We start from the raw sequence: 21,856 nt of genomic DNA on the forward strand, positions 1-21,856 counted from the left end.
AATTCAGCTCTCCACAATGCTTTGCACTTTTATTTTTTGTTTAAAGAACTCGTGAAAAATCCTTCAAAGTGCACATTTCTCCTAATACACACATATTTGCATGTGATTGTGCCCAACTGACACGTTTGTGCAAAGCAGTCTTCCTAGGGTTGCCAGGTGTCCACTATTTGAGTGGACAGTCCACTTTTTCACATTATGTTCACTATTTTTTTCCACAAAATAGTGGACATTTTTTTATTCAAAAGCTTTATGATGAGATGGTATTTTAATACGTGTTAAAATGTTTGTAAGAAAATATATAATTTAATTTAATTTAAACTCCCCCCCCCCGTCTGCTATTTTTTGGAAGCAGACCTGGCAACCCTAAGTCTTCCCCCTAATAACAATGCATTTCTTCTGGATGTGGTTTTTCAGCAATCTATGGTTTTGCAGCTACAGGTAATCACCCATTCCCATCACCCTTCTGAGTAATACCCCTCCCCGCTCTCTCACTATATATAAAAGGGTCTGGTGACTTCTGTTTCAGTGTATCTGAAGAAGTGTGCATGCACACGAAAGCTCATACCAAGAACAAACTTAGTCGGTCTCTAAGGTGCTACTGGAAGGAATTTTTTATTTTATTTTTTATTTTGTTATGATTTTGCAGGCATCGAATTTATGATCTCTTTGCAAATGTGCTAGAAGTTTTGTTGCCGCACCACTAGGAGGGCATACTTAGAGCCATAGTACTTATTTTGTGGGAAGCAAGAATGCCTTTATAATGGGGCAGAGCTCAAGTGGACGCGCAACAGCAGTTGTATTTTTGTTATAGGTAGGTAGCCGTGTTGGTCTGCCATAGTTGAAAAAAATAAATTCCTTCCAGTTAGTGGTCTTTAAGGTGCTACTGGAAGGAATTTTTTTATTTTTTATTTTGTAGTTTGTTTGTTATTTATTGCATTTGTAGCCAATTAATCACAACATGAGTCAGACTCTCCCAATTAAAATCCAGGCAGCATTTAATCCTGGTAACTATCAATAAGCAATCTGCCTGGGGTTTTAAAAGCCACTCAGGGTTGCTTTCCAAATCAAGAGTTATTTCTAAACATTGCAAGCGGTGCGTTTGAAATAACATAGCCAAGGTGCCGAATTCATTTGGGCAGGGATGCTGAAGCAAGCACAATTCTGCATGTGCGGCAGAAGGAGCTTCAGGTGTGACTAATCGCATTTTTGCTTTCGGCCTTCACCAGAGAAGTCCAGTAACGCAGCCGTCCTCTGTGATTCACCCCTCAAATTACGCACTGCCTGTCCTCCTTCTCAAGACCTGTTTTCTCATGTGCAGCAGCCACACAGAATGAAAACCATGCTTCCGATCCCATGACGGCTAGTTATTATCCTATTAACACATTGTCTGTCATTATGACGGGCCAGGTTGCAACGACTCCTGTAGGCAGGGCCGGCGCGTCCATTAAGGTGAACTAGGCAATTGCCTAGGGTGCCAAAATGGAGGGGGCGCTGGCAGGCTTGGGCGGGGGGGGGGGGGGGACGGGCTAGCAGCAGCTTCTCCACTGTAGCAGAGAGGTGCTGCTTACCCCCTACACCACCCCCTGGCTCCCGCTAAAGCAGGCTTTGGCGGGGGGCAGGATGGGCGAGCAGCAGCTTCTCCGCTACAGTGGAGAAACTGCTGCTTGCCTCTCCACCACCCCCACCTCCCGCTAAAGCAGGCTTGGGCAGGGGGCAGGTGGCGGGGGACGCCAGAAGGTGGTCTGACTAGGTCGCAAGAAACCCTAGCACCGGTCCTGCCTGTAGGCCGGTGATGGGAGAAGCCATGTCCCTCCTGGTGGTGTTAGTAATACAAATCCCATGCTTCTTGTCCGTTGCCCATTCTGGCTGAGGCTGACAGGGCAGTGTGGAAGGGCCAGGGTAGTTTAGAAGCTGAGGATCCCCTACCAAGTGTGGCAACAGGGGCATCATGAGAATCAGAGTCGGGTCTTCACGCCAACCATGGGACTAAGGGCAGAATAATAGAATCATGGAATTGCAGAACTGGGTCTTCTAGTCTAACCCCCTGCAATGCAGGAAACTCAGCTAAAGCATCCATGGCAGATGGCCACCCAACCTCTGCTTAAAAACCTCCAGGGAAGGAGAGTCCATAACCTCCTGAAGGAGAGTGTTCCACTGTTGAATATGGTGCCCATGCAAAGGTGCCCAGAACCGCTATCCTTCCTATTGCAACGCCTCAGTGTGACTAAGACGGCATTCACACCAAATGTTTAAAGTAAAGTGGTACTTTGGTTCTCAAACATAATCTGTTCCGGAAGTCCATTCCAAAACCAAAGCGTTCCAAAACCAAGGCGTGCTTTCCCACAGAAAGTAATGCAAAACGGATTAATCCGTTCCAGACTCTTAAAAACAACCCCTAAAACAGCAATTTAACATGAACTTTACTATCTAACGAGACCATTGATCCATAAAATGAAAGCAATAAACAATGTACTGCAGTCACACAATCAATCAATCAATCAATCAGGAGCTGAACTGGGTTCCACGCAGTCACACACACGAAAAGCCGCAAAAACAAAAATGCAAAAATAAATAGCAAAAACAGACAGACCTCAGCGTAGCACTCAGAACGGAAGTGTGGCACTCAAATCGAAAGCATGGCACACAAATCGGAAGCGTAACACTCAAAATGGAGCACGTTCGGCTGCCGGGAAAAGTTCGCAAACCGGAACACTTACTTCCAGGTTTGCAGCGTTCAGGTTCCAAATTGCTTGACTACTAAGCCCAGGGGTCCCCAAACTAAGGCCCGGGGGCTGGATGCGGCCTAATCGCCTTCTAAATCCGGCCTGCGGACGGTCCAGGAATCAGTGTGTTTTTACATGGGTAGAATGTGTCCTTTTATTTAAAATGCATCTCTGGGTTATTTGTGGGGCATAGGAATTCGTTCATTATTATTTTTTCTTCAAAATATAGTCCGGCCCCCCACAAGGTCTGAGGGATAATGGACCGGCCCCCTGCTGAAAAAGTTTGCTGACCCCTGACTAAGCCATTTGAGAACCAAGGTACCACTGTAATGTGATACCACTTTAAACAGTCATGGCTTCCCCCCCAAAGAATCGTGGTAGTGGTAGTTTGTTCACAGTGCAGAGATGAGGAACGGCTTAGGGAGCTGGGTATGTTTAGCCTGGAGAAGCGAAGGTTAAGGGGTGATATGATAGCCATGTTCAAATATATCAAAGGATGTCATATAGAGGAGGGGGAAAGGTTGTTTTCTGCTGCTCCAGAGAAGCGGACACGGGGCAATGGATTCAAACTACAAGAAAGAAGATTCCACCTGAACATTAGGAAGAACTTCCTGACAGTAAGATCTGTTCGGCAGTGGAATTTGCTGCCAAGGAGTGTGGTGGAGTCTCCTTCTTTGGAGGTCTTTAAGCGGAGGCTTGACAGCCATCTGTCAGGAATGCTTTGATGGTGTTTCCTGCTTGGCAGGGGGTTGGACTGGATGGCCCTTGGGGTCTCTTCCAACTCTATGATTCTATGATTCTATTCTATAATTCTAACTACAATTTATCTGTTAAACTGCTGTTAGAATTGTGGCTCTCTGAGGAGAATAGGAGACTCACAACAGCTCTTCGTATGTCTCCATGGTCATGTTCTCAGTGACCCGTGCAGGATCACAGAGCTCCAAAGATCCATGTTTTTTTGGGGGGGGCTGTGCTTTTGCATGAGAGCATGTCACCCAAAAATGTGCAAGATTGTGCCCCTGGGAAAGGCACTTTTTCGGGGTGGAATTGCAGTGCGAAATTGTGCAAAATTGTAGGACCGAAAATGGCTGCTGTGCTCATGCGAGAAAAAAACGGGATTGCGGCGTATGCAATGGTCTGATTCAGTTTAAGGTAGAGCTGCCATACGTCTTCCTAGACATTACTGGGATTTCAAAGGCGGAATTGACATCCGGGGGGGGGGGAATTTCTGAACGGCGGCGCTTTGTCTTGGATATTAGGAAGTAAATTGAAAAAACGTATTTTTTCCAGCGTTTTCGTAAAAGGAAAGCTCAGCAACTTTTGGGTTTTCCTAGAAAAATCTAAACTATTTTGGAGTCTTCTGGGGGGAAAAAACCTCAACAACTTTCAGGGTGTCTTGGTTTTTACTTTTTGAAATATGGCAACCCTTGTTTAAGGTAGCCTCCTAGGCTCCAACATTCAGCTTTGTTTGGATGCTGCGGGGTGTTTTCAATTCTGCTTTAACTGGATGTGTTGCAAGCCATCGGGGGTAGGGGTTGAAGGCAAAAGAAATGAATGAGTTGAGGCAACCCTGCCTCAAAACTCTCAGCTTTTATTAAAAGCACATTGGCACACAGCTAAAGCCATGACTACAGATCTGCCTTGCTGATTCGCAAAGCTTCCACAAGGTGGAACATTTAGATTATGAAGTAAGGGTGAAACAAGCGAATCGCAGAAGGATCATAACTCTAATCTGGTTGTGGATTAGCACTCAAATTTCTATCAGCAGGGCCATTCAGTTGGGGAAACAGAGCTATCATAGACTGCTACTTTTCAGGTGGGATTTAGTCTCACTGAAGCAAATTCAGGTTGTGCAGTTGAAGTGCATTTGGTGCAACAAACCTGCTTCCAAAACACACCCCCCCCCACTTTGTAGAGCGACCCTCGTGCAAGGGAGGGTTGCAGCATTTGGGACATCATAGTTTACAGAAAAGGTGAGCTGGGGATAGGGATGATAGAGGTGTACAACCCTAGAAATCACGGGCATTCAGTGAAGCAGGACGTTGAGAGATTCAGGACAGATAAAAGAAAACAGTTCTTCATGCAATGCGGAGTTAAGGTCTTCTTATTGTTGTTCAGTAAGGAAAGTGGCAGCAAAGTGCTGGATGCAGCATCTTATATTCTCCCCGCAAGTACAGTAAATAAGAATGAATGCTCAATAAACAGTAGGCATCATATATGTAACCTCCCTGCAAGATCAGACCAAGCAGGTGGGGATGAGGTCTCAGTAAACAGGTCATCTGCGAATACAGCCAGATCCATACGGCTGCAATCCTGTACGCCAGAGGTCACCAACGAGCACGTTTTTGGGACAATGGGCGCATTTGGAACTTTGAGAAAGTGCCGTGGGCGCCAGCCACAAAATGGCTGCCATGGGGCACAACATGATTGCTTCTGGGATGTGTCACACCACAAAACAGCTGCCCTGGCTAAAAGAGAAGGATTTCAGGAACTGGGCAGAGGCACGGGCGGAGGAAGAGGGGGGCGGGGGGAGCACACTGCCCCCGGCAGCGCGATCTCTGTGGGGTTCCATCGCGGCTGCCCCCCGGCCGCGTTGGGCGCCCCGCCCCTGTGGGCTGCGTGCCATGCCCCCTAGAACGTGTGCCACGCCCCTGTGGGCAGCGTGTCACGCCCCCAGGATGCACACCACGCCCCTTTGGGTGGTACGCCATGCCCCTGGGACGCGCACCGCCCCCACCCCCACCTGCTCTCCGCCCCCAGTGGTGGATCGTGAAGCTCCACCACTGGGCAGAGGAGGAATGGTGGAGACCGCCTCCCTAGCCTGACCCTTCCAGGGAGGAGGAAGAGGAGGAGGAGGAAGACAGTATAGATTTACAACAAGGGTTTGAGGGAAGTCACAGCTCAGAGGCAGATGAGGGGGAAAGCTGGGAAATCATGGGAGAGCCAGAACAACTCCCGGCTGACACTTTATCATTAGAAAGCATTCCAGACCCTCCATCTCCCAGAAGCCGGCGAGCCTTGAAAGTAGGAGAGCAAAAAGCTCAAAGACAGAGGGCATGTAGCAGCACCCATAGAAGTGATGAATGAGGAGAGACGGGGGGAGAGTGGAGTGGGAGAGACGGGGGGAGGGTGGAGATTCACTTGGGACAACGCCATTATCCAAGAGGCTGGGTTCTATAGCCTCTTTCTGTGAAGATTGAAATAAAAAAGGACAGTAAGAAACTTTTCCTTGTCTTCATACTTTCCCGGGCATCCAGCCGGGAGCCTCTGACTGCATCCTGACACAGGACCACAAAATGGTGCGGGAAAGCCTTTACCTTCTCCTATCAGCAGCTGGACGAATGGGGAAACGGCCCCTGCGCCCGTTCACTCATACAGAGAGGCCTTTTGCCTTCTTTCTGTTTAGAACCACAGAATCGTTGAGTTGGAAGGGAGGGGGCCCTGAGCAGGGGCGTTCTTAGCCCCTTGGCTGCCGGGGCAGGAAGGCAAGAGGCACCCCTGGGGGCGGGGCATTGCGGTGTGTGCGTGCGTCATGACGCACGCGACGCCCCGCCCCCGGGGGTGCAGGGTGGTGGATTCGGGAGTCTTTGCGGGCTCCCTTTGCGCAAGTAAGTTAGCGGGCTCCCGGAGCGCAAGTCGGGGCAGGGAGAGGGACGGGCCAGCGAGGAGGGGTGTCCCTCCTCGCTGGCCCGCCCATCTCCGTGCCCTGGCTCCGCAAGCCAGCCAGCAGCGGAGCTCGGCAAAGAGGCAAGGGGCGGGCCAGCGAGGAGGGGTTGGCTCCCTACCTCGCTGGCCCACCCCTTGCCTCCATGCCGAGCTTCCCCGCTGGAAGGGGGTGCTATTTTCAGCGCTGCCGGGGCGGAGCTGCCGGGGCGGCCAGCGGCTCCACCCCAGCAGTTGCGAAAGTAGCCTAAAAAGAATTTAAAAAAAAAAGTTTAAAAAGTGTTTAGAAAAGCCATGGGGGTGTAGCTGCCCCCCGATGTGTCACCCCCAGCAGGGGCACTGACTGGAGCCCCCCGCCCCCTCTGCCCCTCCCTTGCTACACCCCTCCCTTGCTACACATCATCTAGCCCAACCCCCTTGCAATGCTGGAATATGCAGCTCTCCCGTACGGCGGGCAGGTTCAGGAGAAAGGCTGAGCCAGCGCAGACAGGGAGTGAGCAAGAAGGCCAAGCCGTCTCCCCTCCTGCACTGTGGATTTGTGAGGGGAACATCTTCAGAGGCCTTTCATAGATGCCACAGGAGGGTCTGGCAGACCCACAGGCACCACATTGGCTGCCCCTGCTCTATGCACATTTTTTTCTTCTTTTAGAAACAGGAAACTGTCACAGCCCGTTTTACTCTCCCTGTTTCACTTCCACCCCATATTTGCTTCCCCATTTTTTGCCACCCTTCACGTCCAGTCTTCCCCACATCTCTTGTCTTCCCCTGTTTTACTTAGACTCCTTTCCTTGTTCTCCTCCATTGGGGGGGGGGGCCTTCTGCACACACAGCAACTGCACTGCTACCCTGTTTCGGCAAGGAGTGTGACGAAGGGAAGCGCCCTCCTTATTTCAGTCTTCTCTTTTGGAGAGAGCTCAGGACAAACCTGTTCCCACCATTTGTAGCAGAGGCCAGATTTGCATGGGGTGGATTGACCAGTCTTTGTGTCACTCATGGATTCCCCTCCCGCCCCCTTTTAATTGTTATAAAAAGCATGTGTGTCTATCTATCTATCTATCTATCTATCTATCTATCTATCTATCTATCTATCTATTATAGGTCTGCCATACATCCAGGCCGATTTTTCAAAAATCATGAAAAATGTCCAGGAAATCCTATGGCAACCCATTTCGGAAGTGTTGGGTTTTTTTTTGGCAAATTTCCTAAAAGATAGCTCAAAAACTTCTCTCACTCTCTCTTTTGGAGATTTTGCAAAAAGAAGCTCAACAACTCCCCACCCCAAAAAAGAAAAAAAAAGCTCGACAACTTTGCCCTCCCCCCAATAAAAGCCCAACAACTTTGCCAATAAAAACTCGACTTTTTTAAATGTGCCAACCCTAATATACCACACTGGAAAAACATAACCAGAAAGCCTTTCAAACGCTTGAAAAACAATGCAGCGTCTCTCTGAAACGTGCAGGGAGGGTCGACAACCCACAGTAATTCAGAATCCAGTTTGTGTTCTTGAACAGGGAATGTGATGCGAGCAGATCTCACCCCTCTGAGGAAAAACCTAATAATGAAAGCCCAAACCCACACCTGTGGGCAGCCTTTAAGAATATACTGGAGACCAGCCTCCAGCAGTACTAAACGTTCTGTTAAAAAAAAGGAAAGGGCTGAGGTTGTATCAGCGAGTCCTTTTCCCACTGAAATTATGTAATTGCTGACCGAGTCACTGACACTACAGGTCCTCTGATTTTTCAGAAAGTTATTCACCTGAGTTCCTCAGCGAGGTGACTTGGCATGAGGAGGATTAGGCCCTTAGTGTACGCAGGGAACATTTTCATATCCACTTAAGTGCACATGTGCCAAATCATATGATCCCTGTGTAACACGGAATGTCAGCAGGAAGAACGTTGAGACATCAAAATGGCATGATTGTGTTACCCCTTCACACCCCAACGAATGCTAAGTCATTCTCCTGCCAACCTGGCAGCTCGAAAGCACATCAAAGTGCAAGTAGATAAATAGGTACCACTCCGGTGGGAAGGTAAATGGCGTTTCTGTGCGCTGCTCTGGTTTGCCAGAAGTGGCTTAGTCATGCTGGCCACGTGACCCAGAAAAACTGTCTGCGGACAAACGCCGGCTCCCTCGGCCAGTACAGCGAGATGAGCACCACAACCCCAGAGTCGTTTGCGACTGGACCTAAAGGTCAGGGGGCCCTTTACCTTTTAAATGTTCCTAAGGCCCCCCCAAAGGCAGGAGAACCGGGGCCCACCCACTAGCATTCCCTCATAAGCAAAAAAGGATTGTGAAGAGCTCTGAAAGGACCTCGCCAAAGTGAGGGAATGAGACAGATTTGAAATTTATGGCATGTTGTATGCTGAAAGAAAATTATATGAAAATGATGTCCTGCAGGAAGTAGTGATGGCCACCAGCTAGGATGGAGGACTGGAGAAATTTAGGGAAGGTACAGCTATCAATGGTTACTGACCACAATGCCTTCATGGTCAGAGGCAGTAATGCTTCTGAATTCCAGTTTCTGGAGGGGAGAATTCTCTTCTGCTCAGGTTCAGCTTCTGAGTTTCCCACAGGCATCTGGTTGGTCACTGTGAGAACAGGATGCTGGACTAGATGGGCCATTGGCCTGATCCAGCAGGCTCTTACGTTCTTAATTTGTCAGTGTTGTATCCTGAGGCAAAGTTTCGGAGCATCGGTTATTAAAGGCCACTGCTGCCGCTTTGGGTTTAATCAGAGAGTTATTATGGGGCAAGGGTTTTTCAAACTGCGCTGGGGAGCCCTGGATTCTTCAACGGCAGCCTTCCCAAACTTGGTGCTCTCCAGGTGTCTTGGACTACAACTCCCATCAGCCCCAACCAGAATGGCTCAACGAGCCACAGCTAGGGATATCAGGAGGCAACGGTTTCCGGGTCACAATGAGCTCCGTTTTCGTTCTGCTACAGTTCGGTTTCCGCGAAATACATTATTCATGTCCCAGCCTGCTACATCTGAAACCTACGTAGTAAATTTTACTTCAGTTGAAGGGAAACATAATACAGAATGCAGGAAAAAACACAATACTGTAATTTACATTAGCAGACTAACGAAAGGATAGCAAATATTGCTCAGGCTCGCTTGTGTGGTTTCTGTTCCCGACCTTGTGTGGACGTGCGAATTGCGGGAAATTCTGCTCCCATCCCCGATGGAATTCTGCAACACCCCTACCCACAGCCCCACAGCTTTTGCAAGAGAATTTCCCCAGGCAAAGTAATTTTCATTCCCCTTGCAAAACCTGTAATGCTTGTCACTATTCTATTCTTTCAATAAATAAACAAACAAATAAACAAACCCACATCCCTTATGAGCGGTTCGAATGCCGGCAAGCATTCCGTGACCTCAGAGCAGTTTGGCCAATAGGGAAATGGGTCTCGAAGACAGGAAGGCACAGACAACCTTTTATAGCCTAATTATATGTGAGAGACATTAAGGAGACAAAACAGTTGGGCACTGAGGAGAAAGGAGGAGAAGAAGAAGGGAAAAGAGGAGGCAATGCCGTAAATGCCCTTCCAGTGCCATGTCACATGCCAGGCAATCCAGTTTTAATTGCTGGGGAACTTTGTTCCCTCCCTTGCCTGAGGATTGGAACAACACAAGTGCAGTATAACTCAGAGAGTCTGTTGCATCCTCCTGTGCTGGCCTGGCTGGTGCAAGAGAACTGCGATTGCCTCACGTCACACTCCTTCATTTGAACCCAGCCTCCTGTGTTTCTGTTTCTGCTGTTGCTGGAGTGCCTGCTGCGTGCGAGTTGTTTAAGCATAAGGACTTTGCGGCAGCCCCAGGGCGACCAGGGAGCCGGCTGGGCTGGGGGCTGACTGCCCGATGCTTGTCCTTGCTTGGGTGCCTCTCCCCGAGGGATATGCAGTGTTTCCGAAGGCAGCCCAAGCTAAGCAAGTACCAGGAAAACCTCTTGCTGGAAGAGAGCAGGAAGGTGGCAGCTCTGAATGGGAAGAGACTGGGTAAGGGGCTGGTGTCTCAGCCAAACAAATGCCTCCTTGCGCTCCTGGCAGCTCTCTTGACAGCAGTGCCGGATGTTTGAATCTCTGCCGCACCTTTAAAGTCAGCCAAAGTTGTTTCTGTGCCTTTTTAAACGTGTGTGTGTGTGTGTGTGTGTGTGTTTATATATATCCAGTTCAGCACTTCCTGAAGATCTACCCTTTCCAACTATTATTTTTTTTATCAAAAAGTGTTATGTAGGAGATCTTCTTTATCTCAATCTGTAGCTCGACTGGATTTTAAAAAACGTGTTGTTGTTTTTTATTATCGTAGATGTGTGTGTGTTTTTAAAACAGTCCATCGCTTTGAGAGGTGTTCATAGGAAGTGATTTATAATGTGTGTGTGTCTATGCAATTTCTGCGCTTCAATCTACTTGATGCAATGGAGGTTTTTGTTACATTTTGGGCAAGATAACGCTCGGAGAAACTGCTCGGGTCCTTTCGTTATTGTTTTTAAGTTTAAGGAAATGCTCTCCCCAACGAGTTTCCCGCGGTCTGCCTGTGGTAGTTTATTGATTGCAATGTTGTTGTTGTTGTGCTGGTGGTTGTTATCACTACTTTGGAAAACTCAGCCTCCCATCTACTGCTCTGAAATACTGTAAACTGAAAAAGAAAGAAACAGGAACTCTGTGTTTCCTTCTCTCCCTTGTTGTTGCGGCTTCAGTAAATGGCTCTTGCAAGGGGCTGTAGCACTAAGACGTAGCCATATACTGTATTAAAAGAATTGTGGCTGTTAGAATGATAAGAGCTCGAAGGAGCCCTCCAAAGATCATCTGGTCCAACCCCATTAATGGGTGGCCATTCAGTTGTTGTTGCTGCTGCTGCTGCTGTTGGTTTATACAGAACTATCAATGTGCACAATGCTTCATAAGGAAATAAATACATGAATACGTTAACGCAAGCAGGCCAATGCCCCAAGAAGCTTGCGGTTTTGACGGTAAGGAAAACAGCACAGAGATGGATCCTAGAAAGTCCTGGGATGAGCTCAGGTTGTGCCTGTTCCATGGAACAGTGGGGATGCCATTTCCAGAAGAGGCACAGGAATAAGCAGCACTCAGATTTTATAGGGGGCAAGAAGTGGTTTGTCCCCTTTGGTTACTGTATTTCAAGGACTCTGGTGTGTGTGAATATGTGTGTGAGAGAGACATGGCTAAATTTCAGGGGACTGGCTTGTGGGTTTGAAGGAGGGCTCCTTTACATATTCCCCCCCCAAAAAAATAATAATTTGGGAAGGATAAAATGAGGAGGAAGAGGACCTCATATGCCACCTTGAGCTCCTTAAAGGAAAAGGTGGGATTGAAATGCAGTAAATAAAATTTATAAATAAACCTTTTGTAAATAAATAAAACGGGTGCAGAAGTAAAAGCACCCGTATCACTGGGATATGCTATGCTATAGATGGTGACTCAAATATCTGAATGTTCTCTCCCTCTTTGCTTTGGGCAATGAAACGAAACATTGGCCTCTAGGGCTAATTCTTGAGTCTTCTCGGCTGGATCCTGGTTTTCTAAGGTGGAGAAAATCTTGAAGCAAACCCTGATGAAACACAGTCTAGTGCCTTATTCTGTGGCAGGGATAATTTTTGGCAGAGTGAAAAGTCTCTTTGGGGTTTTTTTGAGCCTCAGGAATATGGGTCATAATTTTGGGAAGGCCACTGTGGCCTGTTTGTTGAACATTTGGCAGATAAAACCACTTGCACCCACTTCAACTTGAACTCCTGGGGGGGAAATGCAGTTCAAGGGCAAGATGTTCCTACAATAACTTCTTTAGCACAGTTGCTCGGATGAACTTCGGTTACTCCAGCCTGAGGTGGCTGATAGGGTATGGCTCTACCACTGAGCTATAACCCTTCCCCTGCTTGACCCTTGCTCCCGGCAGCTTCTATAAATCTGCCTGTCTGGTTGCAAGAATGGGCTAATGCCTCTTTAAGAGCGAAGGGATGGTCCCCCATTTGAAGGAAGTGGTGGCAAGTCCACTCCTGAAGAATATATCCTGCATTTTGGCAAGTGCTCTCAAGTGCGGTGATAGTTCAGCTCCGCACATCCCTGGCTGACTTCTGTGGTGCAGACGCTTTCGGTCCATTTTGGGAACTAAAACTGCCTTGGTTGCTGTTGCTGAGGACTTTTTCTGGGAGAGAGACAGGGGGAAGGTGACTCTGTTTTGTTTTGTTTTGTTTTGAAGTTAAACTTAAAAGGTTTACTTACATTTCAATGCAGGCAGCAAATACATCAAAGTCGTGTGCAGGCGAAAATACTTCTGCGTTACAAAATGCAAAATTAGTTTCCAAAATGGTGTCTGGGTTCTGAGTGGAGCCCAGGCATGGACATCTGCTCACATTGCTGGCTTGGAAGAAGAGAGCCAGCGTGACTCTGCAGATTTTGGTAAACCTCTTGTCTAGGGATGGGATTTACTGAAAATCTCGATGTTGAGCTTATTTGCACAGATTCCCCCCCCCCCCAATTCCGTGCCTTGCTCTTTAGTCTCCAAGTGAGAATCAAGGTCTCTCCCCCCCCCACTCTCTGGTTCCACTGAAAATGCAAACAATTATAGAAAATTATATGCTTTCTTTTATGTATATTATATGCATATTTTGCCTGTGCACCCCAGATTTCCTAAAGTAACCATCACATTCAACATCCAAAAAACTAAGATCATGGCCACTGGTCCCATCACCTCCTGGCTAATGAAGAAATGGAGGCAGTGAGAGATTTCACTTTCTTGGGCTCCATGATCACTGCAGATGGTGACAGCAGTCACGAAATTAGAAGACGCCTGCTTCTTGGGAGAAAAGCAATGACAAACCTAGACAGCATCTTAAAAAGCAAAGACATCACCTTGCCGACAAAGGTCCGTATAGTTAAAGCTATGGTTTTCCCAGTAGTGATGTACGGAAGTGAGAGCTGGACCATCAAGAAGGCTGATCGCCGAAGAATTGATGCTTTTGAATTATGGTGCTGGAGGAGACTCTTGAGAGTCCCATAGACTGCAAAAAGATCAAACCTATCCATTCTCAAGGAAATCGGCCCTGAGTGCTCACTAGAAGGACAGATCCTGAAGTTGAGGCTCCAGTACTTTGGCCACCTCATGAGAAGAGAAGACTCCCTGGAAAAGACCCTGATGTTGGGAAAGATGGAGGGCACAAGGAGAAGGGGGCGACAGAGGATGAGATGGTTGGACAGTGTTCTCGAAGCTACTAGCATGAGTTTGGCCAAACTGCGAGAGGCAGTGAAGGATAGGCGTGCCTGGCGTGCTCTGGTCCATGGGGTCACGAAGAGTCGGACACGACTGAACGACTGAACAACAACAAACCATCACATAAATAGATGTATTCATCGATAAATAGATTTTAAGAATATGCATTATTTATAAATCTTTGCTCTGGAAATATGTTACAGCATGGGACTTGATTTCTTTTGCACATTATTATTAGCTGGACTTATACGCCCCTCCCTCCCCTGCAAACAATGCATGAATGACTCAAGACATCAGACAATATAAGAGACGTCAGATACAAGCGAAACTCAATCGGGTTGGAACCGCCACCGAATTCTCTGTATAAATCCATTTAAAACGGATCCCTCTTCCCTCCCAATGGCTTAACTGTTGTTGATGCTAATGATAATGGTGTCGTCCTGAATTGCCCTTTGGGATTAGATAAAAGAGGCCCTTCTCCATGTTTCATCTTTTGGAGAAGTGCATTATGCATATGCAAAAAGTGGGAGCTGCCTTGGTAGTGGCGCCGTGAGTGAGAAATGCCCTCCGAAAGCGGTTAGGTGTGGTTCTGACACTCTATACCTCATTCGTATATTCCTCTCTTTGCCTAGACATTTTAGATTGGGGTGGACAGAAGGTAGGTCTTCAGGAATCAGCAATTATTTCTGGAGGGCTTGCAGATGGTTGTTCTTTTGCAGGAGGAAATCATTCGCAACAAACCCATTTCCCTCCCCAGATCTGGACTTATTGCGATAAGGAAAGCTATGGGGAAATGCACTAGAAAAAGTGGGATAACGCTTCCTTGGCACACCTACTGTATAACCTCCCTGCAAACAAATCAGGATGAATGCTCAGTAATAGGCAATGTCATCTGACTTCGCCATAAGCTTTGTGCAGGCAAACCAGGATGAATACTAGGTAGACAGGCCACCTGGAAGCAACCTGATACCCAATTGTTTAACAACTGAAGCAACAATATGACTCCTCTCGCCCTGAATTATATTGCTGGAATAAATAGTGCTGGCAGGGTAACCAGGAGTGGGGTTCTCTGAATGACGATTATGAGCGCCACTCCGTTCTGCTAATCGGAACAAACGCCTGGTTGTTTGCACCAGACAACGGATGGGGAATCCTGAGGTTCTAGCAAAATCTCCACCATCGCTGCAGGAGTTCACGCAAGCCTAAAGTGTGCCCAGCCCTGTTTTAGATTATGATGTTTTGAGCAACCAAAATGGTCAAAGGCCTGGAAATGATGCCTTATGAGGAACGGCTTAGGGAGCTGAGTATGTTTAGCCTGGAGAAGAGAAGGTTAAGGGGTGATGTGATAACCATGTTCAAATATATAAAAGGATGTCATGTAGAGGAGGGAGAAAGGCTGTTTTCTGCTGCTCCAGAGAAGCGGACACGGGGCAATGGATTCAAACTGCAAGAAAGAAGATTCCACCTAAACCTTAGGAAGAACTTCCTGACAGTGAGAGCTGTTCGACAGTGGAATTTGCTGCCAAGGAGTGTGGTGGAGTCTCCTTCTTTGGAGGTCTTGAAGCGGAGGCTTGACAGCCATCTGTCAGGAATGCTTTGATGGTGTTTCCTGCTTGGCAGGGGGTTGGACTGGATGGCCCTTGGGGTCTCATCCAACTCTATGATTCTATGATTCTATGAGCTGGATGTATGGCTTCATCAGACCTTCCAAGTGTCCCTATTTTCCAAGGACTGTCCCGGGTTTACAGAAGCCATCCCGGTTTCTGATTTGATCCCAGAATGTCCTGCTTTTCCTTAGGAAGTCCCTATTTTCGCTGGAGAAATGTTGGAGGGTGTGGAGTTATGTGACCCCCCCCCCCCTGAGCAGTTTACAGGGAGCCCTGTATAGGGAAGGTTCTTTTAATGTTTAATATTATGTTTTTATATATGTTGGAAGCTGCCCAGCATGGCTTGGACAGCTCAGTCAGATGGGTGGGATATTATTATTATTATTATTATTATTTGAATAGGCTGTCCCTATTTTCATCGGAGAAATGTTGGGAGGGTATGGTTTCATTCCTCTATGCATTGCTTATTTATTTATGGATGATATTTACAGAAGAATAGAGCCAAAGTTTACGTTACTGATTCATCAAAGAGCCAAAGATCTTTTCAACTGTCTCAGAGGCATGGATTGTTTAGGAACAAGTTCAATGATTATGCCCAGCGATAGAATTATGCCTGCAGCGTTAGAATTTATTTATGCTCTTTATATTTGCTTTATTTTGTTTAATAAAAAACAAAAAAACATGGGTTATTAGCAGCAGAGGCCCATTAATAACAAGACACCTATCACAAATGGTTGATAGAGTTTGGTGCAGTTTGCTACATAGTTCACAGCAGCATCTCGTCAGTGCTGTTTGTTGTATTCTCCGTTTACGTTATTTTAATGACAATATATTATTGTTATTAAAATGTATGACCCACCCTTCACCCTAAGGTCTCAGTGTGGGTTGCAACAATTACCATTAATATTACAACACAATATTAAAACAGATTTGAACAACTTGTAATTTTAAATTTATTTGTATCCTTAAACCCATTTTTGAATGAAGGGTGGTCATGCATTTAAAAACAACAACGAATAAATGGCTCGCCGATCCAGTGTTTCTGCTCCTGTTTGACCGCTCAATTGCAGAAGGAGCGCTGGGGAATTTCTTCCTCTCAGTATGACGGGAATCTGTCTTCTTCTCCAAGCTACTTAACTCCTGCAAGTTTGGGCTGCTTTGTCATCGCTATGCAGATGACACCCAGCTCTACCTGTCTTCTTCATCTAGCCCAGGTGTGGTAGTGGGTGTTCTGAACAGGTGTCTTGGCTGTGTCATTCAGATGTACGGTTTCGTCACCTGCAGCCTCTTCCTAAAGTTTTGTTTTGAACCTCCACAAAGCAAAAGATTTGTGTATTGTGCCATTTTGACTGCAGAAAGACCTGCACACAGAGAACGGAGATTGCCACACATGCTAATAGCAGTCTGGACAGTCTACCTGAAGGAACGTCTCCACCCCCATCGTTCTGCCCGGACACTGAGGTCCAGCTCTGAGGGCCTTCTGGAGGTTCCCTCCCTGTGAGAAGTTATAGGGAACCAGGCAGAGGGCCTTCTCGGTGGTGGCGCCCGCCCTGTGGAATGCCCTCCCATCAGATGTCAAGGAAATAAACAACTATCTGACTTTTAGAACACATCTGAAGGCAGCCCTGTTTAGGGAAGTTTTTAATGTCTGATGTTTTATCGTGTTTTTCATATTCTGTTGCGAGCTGCCCAGAGTGGCTGGGGAAACCTAGCCAGATGGGTGGGGTATAAATAAATTATTATTATTATTATTATTATTATTATTATTATTATTATTAATAACAATAATAATATTGCGATAGTGATGCAGCAGTTTGTGAGTTGCATGGCGCGGGGACAGTTTATACAGTGAACACCTGCTCCCCCCCCATTGATTATTATTATTATTATTATTTTTTGCGGTCTTGGTTGCTGTGATCTTATCACTCGGCCATTTCTCTTTATCTTTCGCCTTTCCCCTCTTAGAGCAGGGGACTTGAAGGATATTTGTGATGCTGTTCCAAAACTGCCCGGAGAACACCTTTTCCCCAGTCCTTTCCCGCTGGGGACCGAGAGCATTTCCTCGGTTCTGGTCTGGACTTCTCCCTAACATGCTACTTATCCGTCTGCAGGGATTCCCAGCAGCCCTTATGGTTAATCGCCCAGGCTAGGTTTGCACAGTCAGACAAACCATAGTTAGGGTCAACAAACCGTGGTTTGTATTCTGTGCAAGCTGGGTCAATTTCTTTGCTTCACAAGGCTCTCTCTGTTTAAACTGGCCGCGGGGTGAAGTTATTTGAAAAGAGAAAGAGCAGCAGCTACTGTATTGTAGTTTATAGGAAGCAGGTAAGCAGAGATGGAAAGGAAAGCAGAACTTGGGGTTAGCCTGCATGCATAGCTGGACAGAAACCTATTTAGTTTTGACCTGGGATCCAGCATCTTCATTTATAGGAAGGACGATTTGCGTGCAAATAAAGGCACTTTCAGGTATGTGTGTGTTGTGGGATCGTTGCTTCTCACGCGTGCACATAACATCACCGGCGTCCAAATGCCTGCCTGTGTTACTTTTCCTGTTTCGTGGGAGTTGTTGTCTGAAACATCTGGAGGGCACCAGGTTGGCAAAGGCTGAATTCACGGAAGGGAATTCCATCAGGGTCTGCTAGCGATGATAGCTCAGTAGAACCTCCATGTTGAGAGGCAGTCTGGCCCCAAATGGGAATTGATGCTGGGAATTGATGGCAACTGATGGGAATGGCAAGTGGGGAGTGGGCTGCTGCACTCAGCTCCTCGGTGGGCTTCCCATATAATGGGCAGCCGGTTGAACACTGTGGGGAATAGGGTGCTGGACTAGGTGGGCTTTGACCAGTTCCTGAAAGGCTCTGCGAATGAGTTCCCTGCACGGACCAATCCCTCTTTCCAGGGTCCTTTGGGAATTGCAGCTTTGCGAGGAGAATAGGGGTCCCGAAACGACTGTCGGCAGGTTCCCAGGATCCTCTGTGGGAAGCCACGATGGTTCAAAGCGGTACATGCTGTTTCCAACGTAAGGTGCAAATGTGGCCACAGTCATGCTGGTTTCTGCCGTGCCTGTTTTGCTCATCTTGCATCACAGAAGACCTGCTGCCGGCTGCAATTACAGCTCTTCACGTGCCCTAAGTGACACATGCAGGCACCGCTGTCCTAGCAGCAGCTTAACTCTGAGAAAGCACCATTTAAATTGCATAAGAGGAGGTTAGGCGCAGAGGCAAATTCCTGTTGCCTTTTGGCAGATGGTCTGAATTCCTTCTGTGTGCATTACAGGAATGACCAACCTGCTCCTGCCCTGTGTCACGGTGATGCAAAACCACATCACCATACTGTGTATCGAGAAGGGGTTTAGTAATGGATACATCACATGACAGGGCATTCCACTTAATCAGGTACAGGTGTGGGGATCTCATGGCTCTCCAAATGTGGTTGGACTCCTGCTCCCATCAGCCCCAATGGCCAGGGGTGATGGGAGTTGTAGTCCAACAACATCTGGAACAACACGGATTTATTTAGTCTGGCGGTTATATCCTACCCCAAAATTGTTTAGTTTTTTTTTAAAGGAAAACCCAAAAGCTGTTGAGCTCCCCTCCAAAAAATGCCATCATCATCATCATCATCATCATCATTATTAGTTTGACACTCCAGACACTATCTCACTGGCTGGTTCGCCTCTCTTCTCCCTTATAGATTCCAAGCTGGTTTCTTCTACCTGATCTTGGAGAGTAAATTGGAATGTTATCAGCACAGGTCAAAGAGTCACTCTTAAAAACAAAGCACAAATTGGGAGGGTGTCTGTTCCTCTGGCAGGCATATCTAGCACTCCGTCCCATTTAACTGTTCAAAACAATAGTCGCTTGTCATGTGGAACCTGAGAGTCAGTCTTTGGCGGGGTGTGTGGGTGTGTGTGTGTGTGAATGCAAGGAATAATTCATCAGGTATGGTGTAAAACAGGGGTCCCCAAACTAAGGCCCTGGGGCTGGATGCGGCCCAATCGCCTTCTAAATACGGCCCGCGGACGGTCCGGGTATCAGCGTGTTTTTACATGAGTAGAATGTGTCCTTTTATTTAAAATGCATCTCTGAGCTATTTGTGGGGCATAGGAACTCGTTCATATTTCCCCCCCAAAATATAGTCCAGCCCCCCACATGGTCTGAGGGACAGTGGACCGGCCCCCTGCTGAAAAAGTTTGCTGACCCCTGGTGTAAAAGCTCTGGGTGGGGAGTGAGGGAGACCTCCCATCCATCATCAGCCCAGCTAGCTCAGTAGAGCATGAGATTCCTAACTCTGGTTTGAGGTTGGGCAAAAGTTTCCTGCGTCGTAGGGGGTTGGACTAGATGACCCTGGTTGTGCCTTCCAACTCTATAACTCTGTGATCTCTTAATGGCAACCTGGAATAGCCTTTTGCTTTAGGCCAAATATGGTAGTCAACACCCCGGAACTGTTACCTCTGTACTAATTGTCCACTAGCTGTGGCTGCTAGTCATGAGGATAGCTTTGTAGTGATTCCAGGACCAGAGGTGGTATACCCCTGGATACTTGTCATGGGATTCCCATCAATATCTGCCTAGGCACCGTGAGATTCAGGATGCTGGGTGAGATGGGCCTTGGGTCCGATCCACCAGAATGCCTGCTTAGGTTCTTACGGGCACCCCAAGGACAGCTAAAGCCCAGTAGCATCATGGATGATCTGCATCCAGTGTTCCAAAAGAGTCTTGTGCATACTGAGAACATTGGAACCTGCCTTTTACCAAGCCAACCTGTTGCGCCATCTAGCTCCTTGTTGTCTACATCAACTGGCATCGGCTCTGTAGGGTTTCAGACAAGGGGCACTCTGATCCCTACCTGGAGATGCCGGGGATTGAACCCGGGGCCTCCTGAGTGCAACGCAGGTGCTGTACCACCGAGCTATGGCCCCTCCCACTAATTATCCTACCTTTCTGATGCCCCCTAGGTCTGCAAGATGACAAGGACCTCAAGTTTCTCCTGCGTGGAGGCCACCTGCTGAAGGTCAAGTCCAACTCCTGGAGGAGAGAGAGGTTCTACAAACTCCAGGAAGACTGCAAGACCATCTGGCAGGAGTCCAAGAAGATGCTGAGGTCTCCTGAATCGCAGCTCTGTAAGTCTGCGTCCATCTTTAATTCAGTGTGTTCAGCCTATGAACAAAAGGTAGTTAGGGGTTGGTTCCTGGGTGGGTGGGTGGGGATTCGGGTCCTAGGCAAGAAGAACTCAGGTAAGCCCCCTCCTCTGTCAGTAGGTCCCCTTGGGCTGCACTGTTACATCACCCCAAGCAGCAGTGTTTGGCAGTGAGTCCAGCTACCATTTTAATTTCCCACAATGCCAGGCTGGCAACTGACTACACCATAAAGGTAAAGGGACCCCTGACCATTAGGTCCAGTCATGTCCAACTCTGGGGTTGTGGCGCTCATCTCGCATTACTGGCCGAGGGAGCCGGCGTACAACTTCCGGGTCATGTGGCCAGAATGACTAAGCCGCTTCTGGCGAACCAGAGCAGCACACGGAAACGCCGTTTACCTGCCCGCCGGAGTGGTACCTATTTATCTACTTGCACTTTGACGTGCTTTCGAACTGCTAGGTGGGCAGGAGCTAGGACTGAGCAACGGGAGCTCACCCCGTCGCGGGGATTCGAACTGCTGACCTTCTGATCAGCAAGCCCTACGCTCTGTGGTTTAACCCACAGCGCCACCCGCCATACACACACCAAAAAAGAGAGGATGAAAGTGGGCACAGATGTGCCTCTAATTTGCACTTGTTAGTTTAGATGTGCAGCTGCTGCCTTGCAGGATATCTTTGGTACAAGAAAAGGCTCAGGAGCAAACCCTACACAAATCCGGAGTGGAGTCCCTAAGACAGTTGGATGGTGCCTTGTACGCCTCCTTCTGGCAACTCCTGCAGCCAAGCTGGTGCCCAATGTCTTGCTCTGCTTTCCTTTGAACCACATCAGTGAGGCCGAGAGGGGGCTCTTGTCATCTGGGCAGCCCAGGACCTCCATACACACTGCCCAGGCTTGCGCCCCAGGGAGGTCACTTCGGTGCTGCAAACACAGCGGTTTTGCTTCACCCCCAGAGGCGCACTCCATTGTCTCTCATACGGATAATATATCCTCTTTACTGTGCTTTTACTGTGTGGTTTTTGCCCTTGACGGAGCAGTTATTTGTAATCCCTCTTTCAATACCGTTTCGGGGGTGGCCACGCTGCTTGGTTTCCAACCAGTGCACGTCCTATAGCTTCCTGCTGAAATCCTGCAATGTCCGGGATGCGGGGGTTTGCTGTTTTCATTGCACTGCAGTGCAAGAGTTTGGGTGCGGGTGGCGCTGTGGTCTAAACCACTGAGCCTCCTGGCTTTGCTGATAAGAAGTTCGGCAGTTCGAATCCCTGCGACGAGGTGAGCTCCCGTTGCTCTGTCCCAGCTCCTGCCAACCTAGCAGTTCGAAAGCACGCCAGTGCAAGTAGATAAATAGGTACCGCTGTGGCGGGAAGGTAAACGGCATTTCCGTGAGCTCTGGTTTCCGTCACGGTGTCCCGTGGCGCCAGAAGTGGTTTAGTCATGCTGGCTACCCAGAAAGCTGTCTGTGGACAAACACCGGCTCCCTTGGCCTGAAAGCGAGATGAGCA

At 47.9% G+C, this 21,856-nt stretch overlaps 1 protein-coding gene across 2 annotated transcripts in view; it reads left to right on the top strand.

The window, feature by feature from the left end:
- PLCD1 (phospholipase C delta 1) overlaps positions 1 to 21,856 on the top strand; it is a 56,441-nt gene that overhangs the window by 5,770 nt on the left and 28,815 nt on the right. Inside the window, exons 1-2 of one of the 2 annotated variants that reach the window (XM_033165705.1) lie at positions 10,267 to 10,381; positions 20,175 to 20,339. In XM_033165705.1, the coding sequence (XP_033021596.1) occupies positions 10,282 to 10,381; positions 20,175 to 20,339 (265 nt within the window). In that variant the 5' untranslated portion in view covers positions 10,267 to 10,281. Of the gene's footprint in view, positions 1 to 10,266; positions 10,382 to 20,174; positions 20,340 to 21,856 lie in introns of those variants that run through there. The other variant, XM_033165706.1, reaches the window with a different exon arrangement.

Source organism: Lacerta agilis, chromosome 12 (genome assembly GCF_009819535.1).
Source record: "Lacerta agilis isolate rLacAgi1 chromosome 12, rLacAgi1.pri, whole genome shotgun sequence".
Taxonomy (NCBI): Eukaryota; Metazoa; Chordata; class Lepidosauria; order Squamata; family Lacertidae; genus Lacerta; species Lacerta agilis.